General features: G+C 47.7%; 1 protein-coding gene across 4 annotated transcripts in view; it reads left to right on the plus strand.

Moving 5' to 3' along the window:
• The window catches only part of LOC119386978 (pericentrin), a 133397-nt gene that overhangs the window by 24263 nt on the left and 92586 nt on the right, over positions 1–16548 (plus strand). For all 4 annotated transcript variants that reach the window (XM_049413315.1, XM_049413317.1, XM_049413316.1 and 1 more), the window contains exons 8-10: positions 2088–2339; positions 4102–4326; positions 5470–5787. In XM_049413315.1, coding sequence (XP_049269272.1) covers positions 2088–2339; positions 4102–4326; positions 5470–5787 — 795 coding nt within the window. The remainder of the gene's footprint in view (positions 1–2087; positions 2340–4101; positions 4327–5469; positions 5788–16548) is intronic.

Consider the following 16548-nt stretch of genomic DNA (forward strand, 5'->3'; position numbering starts at 1 on the left):
CGTTTGACCGTAATATTAGCCGCATGAGAGGCGCAAGCAACAGAATCTTTCAATTGATGCAAACAAAAGCATGGCCTTCGAGATTCAAATTGCAAAGATGGCATCTATGACGTAACTGCTCGCGAAAGCAAGGCCTTCGAGATTGGCATTTACTATTGACAAAAGCATAGCCTCTGAGATTTGCATGCACAAACATGGCGTGTATGACGTAATTGCTTGCGAAAGCAAGGCCTTCGAGATTGGCATTCACTTCTGCCATCGCGTTGGCGTAGACTCATCATCATCGTTATTTGTCGGAGAACGGGAGGAGTTCGAGCTGGTTGGAGCTCGCATGGTCGTGCGTGCGGTTCGCAGTCGGACTCGCCGCGCCAGTCGTCATTGCGTGTGCTTAGTTTTTTCATGCCTACAGCTGTTGGTGTTAAAAAAATCACATACGTTGATTACATTTCTGTGCCTAAGCTCCGCGTTTCTATCCATCGACTAGATCGCGGCTGAGCGCGCCAATTTTCGTGCTGCTCGTAAGAATTGAAATAAAATTCTGTACCACTAAATATTTTGCCGTTTTTCCTGTTTTTCGGCTCTTACGTTTCCCGTCTCTTACGTTTATTTCCTACGGTCCCTTCAAAAACGTATCAGCGGGGTTCTACTGTATTCTTATTTAGCAGCCAGAGCAGAGGCTGCAAACAATAGCGTACAGTCTATGTAGTCACATTCTTTAATTATTTACACACATAGTAATGGATCACTTTTTTTGCAAGAATACTGGAGTTTTAAATATTTTATTTCACAAGCTGCTGAAATTGACCAAGCAGTGTCTTTTTGTTGGGCACTTTCGTACTCCGTTTTCTTGGTCAACTGCAGAATTTTGGCAGTGTATTTCATGTGGTGCAGCTTATTTTCATTAAATTCAAGCTTGTTCGGACATGCGAAATTGCCTTGAATGGAATTATGAGTATGAAGTTGCACTGCATTCAGCTATTATTTAAGACAGTATGGCAACATGCAAGTAAAAAGGCACAGCCAGTCTGCAGGTCTGCAGTTTGGTTCATAATACACAGAAACCTTGATATGACGAACATGGATATAGCGAAATATCGGTTATAACAAAGTAAATAAGAATGGTCTTGCATTACATACAGTATTAGGAATATGCATTTATAACGAATTTTTGGATATATCGAAGTTATTTTCGTGTAAGATGTAACTTCCTTATAATTAGGTTTGAGTGTAGTAGCAATACCTCCACCCCTTCCACTGTGCCCTTTTTGTGACACACAGTATACATAGCAACAACTGGCAAGCACACTGTGAACCTGTAGAGCGCGCGCAGGAGGAACCGAGAGCTACAACATCTGGTTAGGAACTGTTTATTGCTTCCCAAAAGCGCGAGCAGGCGCGCGGGGCGATGCGAAAGGGAAAGAGGAGAAATAGGAGAGAAGGAGCGCGGTTCGAGTTGTCCCCTCTTCCCCGCGCCGCCCGACCGGCGGCGGCGGCTTAGCAAGAGAGTTTTTATCTTGTGTCCTTGCGATGCTGCAGGTGCCGGTTTCGGGGCGCGACGTAAGAGGATGCGCTAGAAACCTTTCATCAGCATTTCCTGACTTATCCTTTCCGGATAAGTGGAGTCAGCTGTCTTATCTATTTTACTTAATGGTGTGCATTTGTGCAACATCTTTGAAGTCAATTCACCACCACTCAAGGAAACCTAAGGCAGAGTAATGCATCTGTGTTAACAGGAGATTCTGTCACAAGCCGTGCATTTTGGGTTTAGTGGAATACGAAAACTACTTGCGAATGTGGTAAATCAGCTCTACAGAAGCAAGCAACGTGGGGGAAAGTTTGTGAAATGGAAAAAGTTTATGAAAGTGAGATTTCCAGTCGATCAAAAGCTCATTCCTGTCTGGGATTTTCCGTCAACTGGGAAGCGTTCTTGCTCACAATTCCGTATGGATTTGCTCAAAAACTGCATGTGCACAGAGTTTGGGAGAGCTAGACCTCATATATTATGTAGTTATAGGGGGAGTGTCCTCTGTGGCACCTTTCATCTTCCACTGGTAGCTTTTAAACATCCCCGTTGCCTCTTTCCCCAGCTTATGCTGTCAAACCAGGACCTGTGCAGCCGTGCCTCCCAGCAGCTAGAACTGTGTCGGCAGCGCGAAGAGCTGCACGCGGAATATGGCGAGCGACTCTCTGCTGTTCTGGCAGCCCTGAAGGACTCTTGCAGAAGGGAGTTGCTCTCTTTCCAAGAGTGCCTCGCACGCGAGTCCTCACTTCAGCTGCTTCGACTAAAAGAAGCACATCAGGCAGAGATTGCAGCGCTGAAGCAGAGACATGCAGAACAGGTAAGGGTATACTGCATGTTTCCGTGTGTATTTCTTTGCGCTTCCAATATGACTTGTGTAACGCTTTACGCCTTTCTAAAAGCCATTGTTGACGTTTGAAGAAATTCTTAATGTACCGTAAAATCCCGAGCCAGCACGAAAAGTGCCCCCCTCCTTATTTTGGGTGATTAGCAATATGTGCTAATGACCGAGCAAGCACCCCCTCCCTTCCCCTCCCGCCATTTTCACTGTTTCATTCACAGTTTTTATTCTCCCAACGAGGGCGAATCAAAACAGCGAATGCGTGCGTATTCAATAAAGCATTTCATTAGAAGCACGGATGGGCATTCTTTATTCTTTTGGTTCTTCCGCCGCCACCTTGAATTTTGATCCGCGGCCAAGCAAGTCCCCCGTCTAAATCTTATCGAATTGTCTTTCACCGTAGAGGGAGGGGCTCTTGCTCGGGATTTTACACGGTTTTGTCTAACTGAAGTGAAAATAATGTGTTTTCTTGTGTTTCCTATGTGCCTGTTGGCTATTACTTTTATGCCTATTTAAAAACTATTGCTGATGATAGCGTCTGGCATACGTTATGTTATTTGAGTGTGGCCACTACGCTTCATCTACCCCAGTGCTTGGCCAACAAACAAGCGCTATGTGCTCAGGCTGTCCAGCGAAATCATTTTCGTGTATCCATGCAACAAGCTTGATTTCGTCACTTAGCCCAATGCAGACCATATGAGTTTTTTTACTGCACAATGTGTTACGCAGCTGCTTGCGCAACTGCCAGACTGTCGAAGCTAGGAAGTCTGAATTTCTTTGTTGAAGTTTTAACACTCTTACTCTCTTTTGAACTGCATTGATTGTCTCGTAATCGCAAGTAAAAGCTAGCCAAGATGGCCATGGCATGTTGTTCTGAAGAAAAGAAAAAAAAATGAACCAAGCAATGAAAGCGCTCTTAGGAATGTCTTTGTCGCAGGAATTGTGATAAGCAAAGACCAGCATTCAACTTACTGCCTGCAGACACTAGATGACATTGCCAAAGCTGCATCAAGTCTACGAAGCCTAGTGGGAAGCCTAGCAGAAAAGCTCAGGTTTTCTAAATTTACTCAGTGTATTTGCTCATGACCAGAAATACAGAAGCCAGGAACACGCTGTGAAAAAACACTGCAAAATGTTTTTGAAGTTATTGGATTCTGGCTGCTACCAAGAGTTATATGTAATACAAAAGAATTTGCAATATTTAGGCAGTCTGTTATTCTGCAACTTGACAAGAGCACAGCAGCTCAATTTCTGTCACCACTCCCTTCACTGTCTAGATCTAGATCTTGACAGTATTAGTCGAGCGCTTCGAATATTCAAACAAATATTTAGTGTGCTAGAATTCGCTTCTACACAAATTTATGGTTTCCGAAATTTCGAAGTATTCGAAACAAATTTATATTTTACAGCATGTAACGCACCTTAGAAGGTGGTTTCACTGCAGCATGGGGCCGCTGTGCCATGAGACCGCATACTCAGGGGAAATCCGCACTGCCACAAAGCCATACGACATGGTTAAGTGTACATATTGCCAGCACCCAGACTTTTTTTTTTTTTGTAAAGTTAAAAGCGTATTGTATAGGCTTATATCAGCTAAGTATGGCAAATTTTAAGACGTAACTGAACTTTAAAACGAAACTGATGTATCCCACTGCTTGGTCAGACTACTGCAAAGATGAGCGCATTTCAATATGGTTCGGTAGCCTTAGAGGTGTTTTTTATGGTCTGCTAATCTCCGCAGGTGGAGCAGCTGCAGGCTAAGCTGCTGCCAGCCGAGACATCACAGTCATCGGCTGCGGAGGATGCAGATGCAGTCCTCGCGGAGTTGCGCCAGCGGCAGCAGGCAGAGTATGAGCAGCTTCTGCCCAGCTTGGACCCCGAGCTTCAACTCAAGCTGCAGGCCTTGGTGGCTCTGACGCTGCGAATACACCAGGTGGAGAACGAACGTGCCCTGTCCTCAGCACAGGTGAGTGGCAATGTAACCGATACCACCTAACTGCATGTCTGGTGCTACCTGTATTATGAAAGTAAATGGGCGCAAGATGTCACACTGTCAGAGCAGACAGAGCGCTGCACCTGTGTTAAGGGGAGACGCGGGTCTTTTTTTTATTTCTTTTATTAGCTGGTTGAACTGAACAAAATTTAACAAACTTATCCCATTTTTTTTGCAGATTCCAAATCTCTAATTAGATTTTTGGTAGCTGCATTAGTGAAAAATATGTGCAATCTCTAAAAGCATATTTCTTACGGGAATTTTTGGCAACTTTGCTTTGTCAAACACAGAAACAAAGTATGTGGCAAGGCTGCCAGAGAGCTGGTTTAGCCGGTGATGCTAATCCAATTGTCTTCAACAAACTTTGAATGCAAAATAAATACACATAAATGTGAGTGAAATTTTTTTGCTGCATACTATTTCTGATAATCGAGAATTATAATTTGGTGAACTACATTATAGGAAAATAAATAGCATCACCGGCTAGACCAGCTTCCTGGGAATCTTGCCACATACTTTGTTTTTGTGTTTGACAAAGCAAAGTTGCCAAAAATCCCCGTAAGAAATATGCTTAAATATGTGTTAGAAATTGCATATCTTTTGTTCTAATGCAGCTATTAAAAATATACTTAGAGATTTTGAATCTGCAGAAAAAGCTGAATAAGTGTAATAAATTTCATGCCATTCACCCAACTTTTAAAAAACCATTTTTTAAGACCTACGTCTCCCCTTAATCTTCTTTTGAGCTTCTTTCATAACTTGCGATGTCTTTCTTTCACATTCCATTAATCTTTAGCTATCCATGAAAGCTTACTTACAAAATATTCAGTTGCTGATGACCTGCTAAAAAAAAGAATTTATTCAGTGTTCTTTGTTGTTTTTACTGCCACTGTCGGTGAACATAGGCTGTTTTGCTGGATCGCATTGGTTGATGTCTTCCTTTTCTTTTCTGCCCCCCCAAATTTCCAAATCTGCTAAATGAGTTCATGTTTTCAACGCTAAAAAGGACAGGAAAAAATGATCGTACACCAACTAGCGCGCATCTCGATGCTTCTGCAAAATGAGGGCTGTGGCGCTTTATATGAAAGTGCACCTCTTGTCTTCTCTTCTGCACAGGAGCATCTGGCCAGTGAGAAGCAGCGCTTGGGAGAAGCACTGAAGGCTTGCAGCAAAGTGCAGAGGGAGGCTCTAGAAGCTCGGCTAGAGCACGAGCAGAAGGCTGCCCTGAGGGACCAGTACCAGGCCCTGCTCGATGACACGGCGGGCAAAGGATCCGACACTTGCCTCCGGCCAGCCAGCCCTGCCGCTGCCGGAGACGGCTCCGAGGCACCGAGCTTCTCGCACATCAGCAAAGAGCATCTGCAAAGCTCAACGGAGGCGCTCTTTGGTCTTCTGAGGGAGCGACTAGAAAAAGACTTCTACACCGCCCTCAGTGTGAGTCTCGCACCTGCCTAGTCCTGAGCACGCTTGGGTGAGGCTTAAACTAATGCTACCAGCTCTCACTCGTCCGGTGCCTAACGTGCTTTTAGTCTTAGCTGTAGTCTCCACTTCTTGGCCTAAAAAGCAAACTCTTATATTGTGCTGATCAACTCACCACTGATGCAGCAACAGTCACTCCCAGCATTGACATCAGTAAAGGCTTCTGTGCCAGATGGTTGAAAGAAGGGCACATTTAAGGGCTCATTTTGCTTTGCTGGACATAGCTTTAATGAAAACCAACAATGAGGCCAAGGAACGTATAGGGGACGTTATTTTTAGTCTTTTTTTTTCTTTTAACTGTGTTGTAGTAAGTAGGATAAAGGTGAAGAAGTTAAAGTGGACGAAAAGACAATGTGCCGCTTCAATTGGTAGAGAATTGGACAAGATATCTGAAGGTTGCAGGTTTGATCCCTGCCGGCAGCAAGTTGTCTTTTCATCCACTTTAACTTCAACTAGCCTCAGCAAGGGAACCTTTTCTGGCACCTCCCCTTACACTATTCAGGCCTCTCTTCTTTCCTCCATGTTCCTGGGCATTGGCCATCTGCACAGTGCCTCTTGGGTAGAATTTTTTTCTTTTCAAGATAGTCACGTGACGCCACGTGGCATTTTCACGGTTCTCTTTTGTTTGCCGGTGCCAGCCACTGGGCCACAACTAATGGAGGATGACCAAAAGTAACTAAAATGTTCTTGTAGTTGATCGCAGAAGATATTTGCGTGAAAGGTTTTAGTTAATTGGAGGTGAAAAACTATCCTAGCTTGGTGGCCCGCGACTTTCCACAGCTACGTTTAGTGAACAAAGCATTTTGGACACTTCACCTGCGCTTGTTAATTCGGTTCGCTTTTGTATTCAGGTAATTACGCATTTTTGCTTGTGATCTTTGGTTTTATCTTTGCTTATGTGGAGAATTGCTTAACTAGTTACGCCTTTGAACACGCACTAGTTACGTCGTCTATGCGTAACAGGGTGCTGTTGCGACCGGGTTTTTGGATCAATCCCACCGCTGACTCCAGTTGTCGTGGCTGTGTATTTTGATCAGTCCCTTCTCGACAACCATGCTGTTGCTACGAGAGGGCAGCGTCGTACCCGGACTTTGTTTGGTAGCGTAGTCGAGTCTCCGGGTTGAGGAACTGATGCTAGCAAGATGGGAAAACAATAACAAGTTTACTGGCACATTTCGTACACTCAATTACATAGTTACAAGGAAGAGTTCAGCGACGAGCGAATTGGATGAGCCTGTTACCGAGGGCTCAGAGCCCAATTTCTCACTCAGCACCGTCGTTTTAACCCCTCAGTTTTGCTCCTCCCTCTTGATGACCACCAATCACACACACGATACCTCCCACCATGGCACAGTCCATTTCACTGTCGCGGAGGGGTCATGGCACACTTGAAGCGGCGAAAGTCCGGCGGCTGACGGCACGCAGGTGGGGAGAAGCAGGACAACAGGTTCTTCGTGCTTGCCCATGCAGATCTTTTCCCGACGGCAGCAAAAGGGTTGCGGAGACTCCCATCCAAACATACCCGTCAGGTGGCTTCGGCAGCGTACCAAGCCAAGCCCAGGTGGTCCATTGTCTCCGGCTTTGCCGTCCCAGACTTTTGAGGCCGAGATTCTGCCCATTGTTGGTCACGCGCCGTCACAGGAATTCCGTTTAGAGGAAGGATGCAGGTGTTCTAGCAGTGTGAGAACGCCTCGTCCGCCGATTCTCATGGTCAGCGCTTCGCCACCGACTGCCGGTCATAACAGTGCGTTCATCGACTCTCACAGCCCCGTGACTGGCGAACAAAAAAGCTATACTTAGCTTCGCACACCTTGAAGCCACTGTTCGATATAAAAAATACAACTAAACGCCTCCCTTGTTTTACTGGAAAAAAACTTCCTGGATACGAGCATATTTTCCCAAGCATTGTACTACCTAGCACAAATGCGGTCATTGGGAGACGAAATATATAAAACAAAGTGTAGTGGAGCAGATGCACGACCGAGTATGCGCCTGTGAAGGAGGACGAGAAACGACCCGCGTTCTGATTGCGCGAGAGCCTGTGCCGCCTTTTGCCAGCCTTGCACTGTGTCAGCGTACGGTCCCTTTTCGTCGCGACTTCATTACACCAATAAACCTCATCACATTTGGTGGAGGTTGCTGAGATTCCCAACCAGACCTGGAGCTCCGCTCTCGCAAGTTGGCCGAGCGACCACCGGACAACATGACTGACGCAGTCACTGCCCAGCCAGCACCACCGGCTGTCCCGACCCCCTGCCCCGGCTCTACCCGTCAACGAGACCCGCCCATCTTCAGCGGAAGTGGTGAGCACGACGTCGAAGACTGGCTCTCCTTGTACGAACGCGTGAGCGCTAGCAACAAGTGGGATGACGACTCTAAGCTCGGCTACGTTATCTTTTACTTGGCTGACGTCGCTAAACTTTGGTTCACCAACCGCGAATCCGCCATCGCCGACTGGTCAGCCTTCAAGACTCTCATCACCGAAGCATTCGGCCGACCAGAGGTGCGCAAACTCCGCGCTGACCAGCGTCTCCGCCACCGAGCACAGCAGCCTGGCGAGACATTTCCCAGTTACATTGAGGATGTGCTGGACCTCTGCAGGCGGGTTAACCCATCTATGCCGGAAGACGAGAAGATCAGACACATCCTCAAGGGTATCGAAGATGGCGCATTCCAGATGTTGCTGGCGAAAAGCCCGACCACTGTGGCAGTGCTCGTAAGCCTGTGCCAGAGCTTTGACGAATTGCGCCGTCAGCGGTCCATCGCCCGGCAAAGTCTCCCAACACCAGATTCGATCTCGGCCTTCGCAGTAGCAAACGGCAACGTTTGCCAGGGCACCCTTACAGACCAGATCAAGGACTTTATCAGAGAGGAAGTGGCCCGACAGCTCTCCCTGCTGCCTCATAGCGACGCGCCCACCGCAAGCCTGCCCCCGACACTGCAGCAGGCCATACGCACCGAAATTTGTGGGGCCCTCCCTGCAGTTCCGGGGTCTTACCCGTGCACTTCCATGCCGTCCCCCCTCTCGAGCGCCGGCTACGCACCGCCTGCTCCATCTCCACCTCTCAGCTACGCAGCTGTGGTTGCGCGGCCCCCACCGCATCCAAGCTCCTTATCGGCACCACCCCATCGCGCCTCGCCTCCAGTTTACAGGCCCCCACCACACTTCTTCCGTCAATCAGACGCGTGGCGCACTCATGACAACCGCCCCATCTGCTTCGCGTGTGGCGTCGCTGGCCATATTGCGCGCGTCTGCCGCCGCCGTCCCACACCTGCGTACGCATCCTTCGGAAATCCTACCTACGCGCCGCCACATGCCACCACATCAGCGTCTGAACAGAGGCACTCCAACTCGGATCGCCGCTCAGAAAGTGCTCGTTTCCCTTCTCCTCGTCGCCGGTCGCCATCGCCTATGCGTCGTCGACCACCTTCTGGTGAGGGAAACTAATCAGTGCAGTTCCGGAGGCAAGAACTGCAACTTGTGCGCAATTCTCGTCCTCCTTCACAGGCGCATACTCGGTCGTGCATCTGCTCCACTACAAAAGAAACAAAGGACAACACGAATGTGTGTACGTAGCTAAATAAGACTATTGCACAATTTAGCTTATTGTTTGCTTAATGCAGCATTGGACAAATGCTGCTTCACAAGTGCTGTGAAACGGTGCTAGTACATCTGCTCTGAACGGTCTTCTGACTGCTACAAACTTGCTCGAAAAGGTCTTTTGCGCTGCTCCAAGCCTGCTACAAAAAGCACTTTTATCTGCTCCCAGGACTGCTACCAAACCCACGTACCATGTTCCACCACTGAGCTGGGAATACTGGGAAAATGGGAAGTTCTCAGGGAATTTGAAGGGTCTGGAAGAACTCAAGGGAAAACTGAGAAAAATTGCACCATCACCCGCTAAAGGGAACCATGTGGGGATGCGAAGCAGCGCATGGGTTGACTTAAAGTTCCGTTCATCACGGGCACATTGCCCGATGTTAACGCGTCCTTGCAAGTGGAGCACACCATGAATTCACTGTAGTTGCTGCTGCTGTTACTCGTCCCGAACTCTTGTTGGAGCATGCCACGCGGGTTCATCGCCACGCCATGCGGGAGCACGTGCGTTCATCACGCGTCTGCAGAATATTGTTCCCCGACGCCATCACGTGATTGCTGATAGAGTGTAAGGGGGAGAGGCCACAGCGTCTTACCCAGCCCCTTACACACGCCCGAACGCGCTAGCGCGTGCCAGCGCGTTCTGACTAGGATACAACGTGTTGGTTCATCGCACGTCTGCAGAATCTCTTTCCCCGACGCCATCACATGATTGCTGTGAGAGTGTAAGGGGGAGAGGCCACAGCGTCTTATCCAGCCTCGTACACAGGCCCGAACGCGAGTTGGAAGACAGCGCTCGTCTAAGTTTCCTTTCTTGTCTCTTGTCCGTTCTGCATTGAATGTTGAAGATTGTTGAAGGACGTGCTAGTGCGTGCCAGCACACATGGTTCCCGAGCGGACAGTCACCAGTGGAAAGACGGACATAGCCCCGAGCGGAAGCTGCTTCGCATCTAAAATTGTGCTCCCGCTCATGGATTGTGGGCTACGTCTTCCATATGTTGAATGATGTGCCCCTGCAAGTGTGCTACTCCTTAAAGTACTAAGAATTACTTCTCGCTTCTTTCATACCAAGGAAGTGGCATTGTTTCAAAACACACTGTCAAACAAGGCAATGAATATAAAGGCAAGTAGATGCAATGTAGAAAATGAATGTTGAGGCACATGTCTGAGCTTGTGCTCCACAAGGACTGATTCGCTTTAGGGAGCTTCACTGGGGGGCAGGCGTATGGTGCGGCAAAGCGCACTGCTAGGGGAAAGAACTACTTGCCATGCGGTGAGGCGCACTACATGGGGCCTATACTAAATTACCAATCTACGAAACTATTATTTTATCCCTTTCAGATTTAATACACCTTGTCTAGTCTAGATCTAGTCTACTCCCCTTACCGTCAAGATTTAGATCAAGACAGTGAATGGAGTGGTGACAGAAATTAGCGCTGGTCTTCTTTGTGCTGCTGTGCCCTTATCAAGTTGCAGAATCACAGAGTACCTGGATATTGCAAGTTCTTGTATATTACATAGGTATTTAAAGTCTTGGTAGCAGCCAGAATTCAATAACTTCAGAAAACATTTTAATGTGTTGTTTGAGAATCCTGCTTGCGCATTCCATTCCAGGCACAAGGGCATGATGCTGTCTCCTGTAATTACCAGTACTATTGCAGCGTACTTTGAACCCATCAAAATCAGAATCATGCGAACACCCCATTCAGTTTTCTTCTCTTAGACTCCATGATGTGCTTGTGACAATTTTATAATGTGTAATAATGAATTGTATATCATGTAGGTGCTATAGGGGGAGGGAGTAATTGCTTAATGACTACTGTAGAGGTTTTCTGAGCAGTTTGCTCAAAATATGCAGAACATACCCACCACACGCTGTCCTAGCTGAGCAACTAAGGTGTTGCACTACTGAGCTCGAGGATGTGGGTTCAATTCCCAGCCTTGGTGGCTGCATTTCAGTAGGGACAAAATGCAAAAAACACTCATGTACTTGGATTTATGTGCACGTTAAAAAACCCCGGCTAGTCAAAAATAATCCAGAGCCCTCGATACAGCATGCTTATAATCATATGGTGGTTATCTCAGAACTAAATTTTTTTTTAACGTACATAAAACACACCATTACACTTAACAAACTAAAGTAGCTCAACGAGAACAGTGTCTTTAAGGAAGTTTAAAAGTGCTTTCACTGTGGGTGATTTGCTTGTCTGCAACGTTGATGATTCGCATTCATATCTCGTGGCATGTTGCATCTACGTATATATTGCCGCACTCTTTTTTTTCTGAAGCATATAGTGCTTGCATGCAGCTCTTCTGTTATTTTGGTCAGGTATTTATCAGGTATCTTTGGTGGCACTTGTTCATTCCATAATGGAGTTCAGCCACATTAGCATAATGCATACTACAATAACATTAACACGGCAACACCTAATAGGTGATGTTCAAGACATGGCTGCTGTGACTATTTTTTTTTTTTTTTGACATTGGAGTTATTTAATCTTGGAGAATCCCTGTTAGTCGCGAACAGAAATTATCATCATCATGAACCAGCACTCACACTCTTCGTCCTCTTCTTCATCTTATTCTTCATCTTCTGCTTTGCTCCCAGAACGCGTACGCCAATTTAGCCGGCGTGAGATACACTAACTCTGATGTTTTGTAGTCCTGTGACATGCTCCCGCCAAAGCCATGTCGTTTAAGCGGAGCAGGGATGCGGGCTTTGCAGAGCAGCTTCTTCCTCGGGAAAAAAATGTGCACTTGCACCGCTAGTGCAAGCTGTGCACCTTTTTTTCCTGACTAGCACTTGCAGTGTACATAAGCATAGCTTTCACTCATTACGGTCAGGAAGTCATCGCTAGGAAACAGAGTGTGGGCACGACCAATTTTAAAGTGCAGTAACTTGGATTATAATTGCTAACCTTTTCCCGTGTAGGATATCTAACTTGTGTTTTGACTTTGGCTACTATACAAGATGTAATTAAAAATATACATATATCACACCGTTTATCAGCATCTTGTCAGGAAGGAAAAAACACCGTGCAGCAGCTCCTACACAAAAGGAACCATTTCAAAAGAAGTGAAATACTAATGACAATCCGAGGCTGTCAACATACCTTAACAAAACTGTGCGAAACTGAGTCATCATGCAACATGTAGACATAGTTTGGTGCAGAAGCGTGTGTTTTATTCCAAACATCAATACATATTTTCATATCCATTTGACTAGGCAGAAGTGATCACAAAACAGTGACTATACAAACATGCAGTGAGAATGACAAATATCGGCTGACAAAAAAATGCAAAAGCAGGACTGGTTAGCAAAGTGCGTCATTGTGCTTTTTGGTTGATGAAGGTCTCAGTGGTACACTTCTTTCTTAGGCTTTCATTCCTCTCTTTGAGCTCTATTGTTCTCCACCAGGTAACACTCAGTGAAACAAGTTGTTGTATACCTTATGTTAAAAGCTGTAGGGACAGTGATTGCCAAATATGCTACGGGTTTAGGTGCTGGTTTTGGAGCTTGTTCACAGTGCATGCTTCGAAATATCTAAGTTGCCCTACCACCTAGTTCAGCATGAGTTCATGCAAGCTTTTGAGATTGTCAAGTTCACATTGGGAATCAATGAGGAATGCAGAACATTTCAAAAAGTTCATCTTCAGCAAAATTTTGCCTGATCGCTTTGCTCAAACTGCTCACATGGAGTGAAACACTAAACTGATCAATAAGACTGAGTGATTTAGCGGTGTGCATTACTGTTCCGGCTTGTTGACTGTTGCTGCAACTACTTGTCTAGCCACGGCTGTGGCAATCTATGCAGCTAATCACACTGACTCTGTACAAAAGTTGCAGCTTGGTGCATGTGGTGCATTTATTGTGTATTTGCATTTTAATAATGTGCTAGACCTGACTAGGCAACAAAAACACAACATAGCAACACAATAAAGCAACACAACACGAACAATCAAAATAGCAGTGTAAATATTTCTTAGCACCTGTGAGCTGCATAGCCTCTTTGATTGTTAACGTATGACTGCACAAACACATTTTGGGCATATATAGCGTTTGGAAGTGTATTCGCTTCTACATGACAAGAACAGTTCCATTCATCTTGTAATTTTTTTTTCTTAAATGCACGCGAAATTTGAGCAGCTATAAAATTGCTTGTAAAATTACACAAAAATACAATTGTTGAGCAGATTTATGAAGTTATGTGTGTATGTTATGAATTTCTACAAATTCTGACCTGCTATGTGTTTGTCCTAGCGAGCACCATTCCAAATTCTCCTGTCTGGAAACTTTCGAGGCTTCTTTTATACGGGAGGCATTTCTATGTACACTGTGACAAGATGCTAAAAAAAATTCTTCACCTTCACCTCTCATAACTATACCACATTCATATATTTTTATATACATAATCCTCTGCATGTAAACAACCTTCGAGACCAGGTGCACCTTAATACTTGTACATGCCAAGAGCTCCGGAGTTACTTCATTTAAGCTCTCCTGCTCATATGCTGGAACAAGGCACACAATAAAAAAGGCGGCTTGCTAAATATATGCCATTTTCACCGCACACACTAACATTTATGCCCCATCATTTCTTGACTAAATGCACCATGCAACAAACGTATATCAAGCATATGCTCTACATTGGGACATAGATGTAACTTTGGTAAATGCTCTTTCATGTATGTAAACTTCACTTACATGCTCTCCCAGTTTGTGTGAACTTCACCTAATCTCCAAAACAAATGTGCCGAGTTGCCTAACACAGCGAGTGGTTCTGCCAATAAGCATCACAGGCATGCTGTGGCATTCGACAGGGATCTTTGGGTAATGCCTAGGAATGCATGAAAGGTGTGCGAGAACGTTTTGGTTGTTGAAACCTTTGGCATTTCTAAGTTAGTCTGTAGGCACTGCTAAAGCTGGCATTCACGAATGACACAGTAGAACAGTATGTATGCAGCAAACTCGTAAGATCCATTTTTGCTCAGCTAGATTCATACTGTGGAATGTTCACGCATTGCCCTCTGAAAGATGGTCGGGGAAGCGTCACCTCCAGTTCACTAGCATCACTCACTGAGAGCTGGAGACATTGTCATGTGGGCCTTGCGTCACTGCATCCGTGAGGTTTCGTATTATCCGCAGAATGGCATTTTAGTCCGTTGGGTGACACTGACAAGCGTTGCTGCTAGCTGGGCCCACAAGCATAACGAATGTAGCTCGTTGCACCAGTCCAGTCGCACTTTTCGGGCAAGTCATCGCACCAGTCTCGGTTATTGGCGACGGTGTACCTGTCCGCGCGTTTTGCGGAGGTCTCGCACGCTCATACGCCTCTGGCGGGCGCCACCCTCCTCTTGCGCCTGACCAAGCAGCACAAGATGCGGATGATGTGCACCGATCCTTCGGCCACCACGGGGTCGCTGGACACGCTCCCCACGGGCAGCGCGACGCCCAGCACTACGGTGCAGAGCAGCGTCCAGAGCGGGAGCACGTCGCGAAAGGAGGGGCAGGAGCTCGGGGACGACGACGGAGGGAGCGAGATCATGTGGAAGAACATGACGCCGATCATGGGCAGCGTGCCCACGAGCAGCAGCACGAACCGGCACCACAGGGGAGCCAGGTCGACGCGGTTCAGGGAGGAGCCGCCGCCCTCGCCGAAGAAGTCGTCGTCGTCGTCATCGGCCGCCGCGCCCCGACGACACGCGGAATCGGCCGCCGCGGCGATGGTGGGCAGCGGCTGCGGCGCGGCGGCGGCACGAGTCTTGCGCATCGCGGCCGCCGTCATGTCGATGAGAACGGCCAGTCGACGACGACGTGAAGCACGTACAGCGCGCAGACGAACGTCGAGAAGGCCGAAGACCACGGTTGCGGCAGGGTGCAGACGTCGGCGCTGCTGCCCGCCGAGGTCGCACTTCGTTGCTGGCTCGCGGAGGGCCAGTCGGAGAGCACGGTGACGGCCAGCAGCACCGTCTCGCACCAGGCGAAACCGCTGAGCAGCACGCAGAGGCCCCGGTTGCGCGCGTGTCCCGCGAACGCCCGGGGCCATGTGTCGGCGACGCAGCGGTGCACTACGGGCGCCGTGACGTGCGCCACGTAGCCGATGAGCAGGGCGACGGACAGCGCCGACGGGATGGCGCCGCAGCCGTCCCGCACGCCGTGGTCGTCGGGCAAGCGGAGCGCGACCACGTGCCAGAGCAACGCGGCGGCCGACAGCAGGCCGCACAGCGAGAGCGCCAGATGGTAGGCGCACTTCCAGGAGCGCCAGACCAGGCAGAGGATGACCAGCGCCTGAGTCATGTTGATGCCGAAGGCGAGCACGGCGGCTGCCGCCGACAGCACGACGAACACGTCCGACTGGTTCAGCATGGCCGCGTAGCCGTGAAGGCGGCCCCCGGGGCACTCCGAGGCGTCCATCTTATGAGTCCGCGACTGGAAGTGTAGGAGAGACAGTATAGTAAGAAGCCGCGATGCAGTTGTTGTCACAACCCGCGGCAGAACGCATAAGTTAGCGCTTAGTGCACTTCGTTGCATTTGGTCTCCACAATTATGTGTAGGTAGTTTTGATATAAGCGTACCCTGATCTAATGTCACGTTTCCACCAGCATGGTTGTGTTGATTGCGTCTACAAGGTCCTGTGCACACGACCTTCACTTGTTTCGTTAAAGGGACAGTGAAAAGGAACACTCTTTCCTTCGTATTAGTAAATTGTCCTCTCACAATGCGAAAAAGCGCAACTCCTGCCGCGAGAAGACGCCTGGTAAGTGTCTTAGATAGTTTCAGGAAATTTTATTGGGCAATGTGTGTCCAAGAAAAGAATGACTGAAATCCATGACACCACGCACACTGCCATTCAGGTGCTTAAGTTCGGCGCGAAACTTAGAAAAGGAAATTTTGACTCGCTTTCTGATAATGAACCCATGCAAGATGAAGTTCGCAGATAGCAATTCAATGTACCGACCGGTTTAGTGTCCCTTTAAATGGATACCCAGCACATTTATTTGTAGTTTGCCCAATGATTATGCATCTTGTCGCCAGTGGAGCTCCTGGTAACGGCGTGCTGAACATAGGCGTGCGCAGGGTTCCTCTTCGGAGGGGGGGGGGGGTTCATCGCAGCCCC

This window comes from Rhipicephalus sanguineus, chromosome 3 (assembly GCF_013339695.2).
Source record: "Rhipicephalus sanguineus isolate Rsan-2018 chromosome 3, BIME_Rsan_1.4, whole genome shotgun sequence".
NCBI classification, from domain to species: domain Eukaryota; kingdom Metazoa; phylum Arthropoda; class Arachnida; order Ixodida; family Ixodidae; genus Rhipicephalus; species Rhipicephalus sanguineus.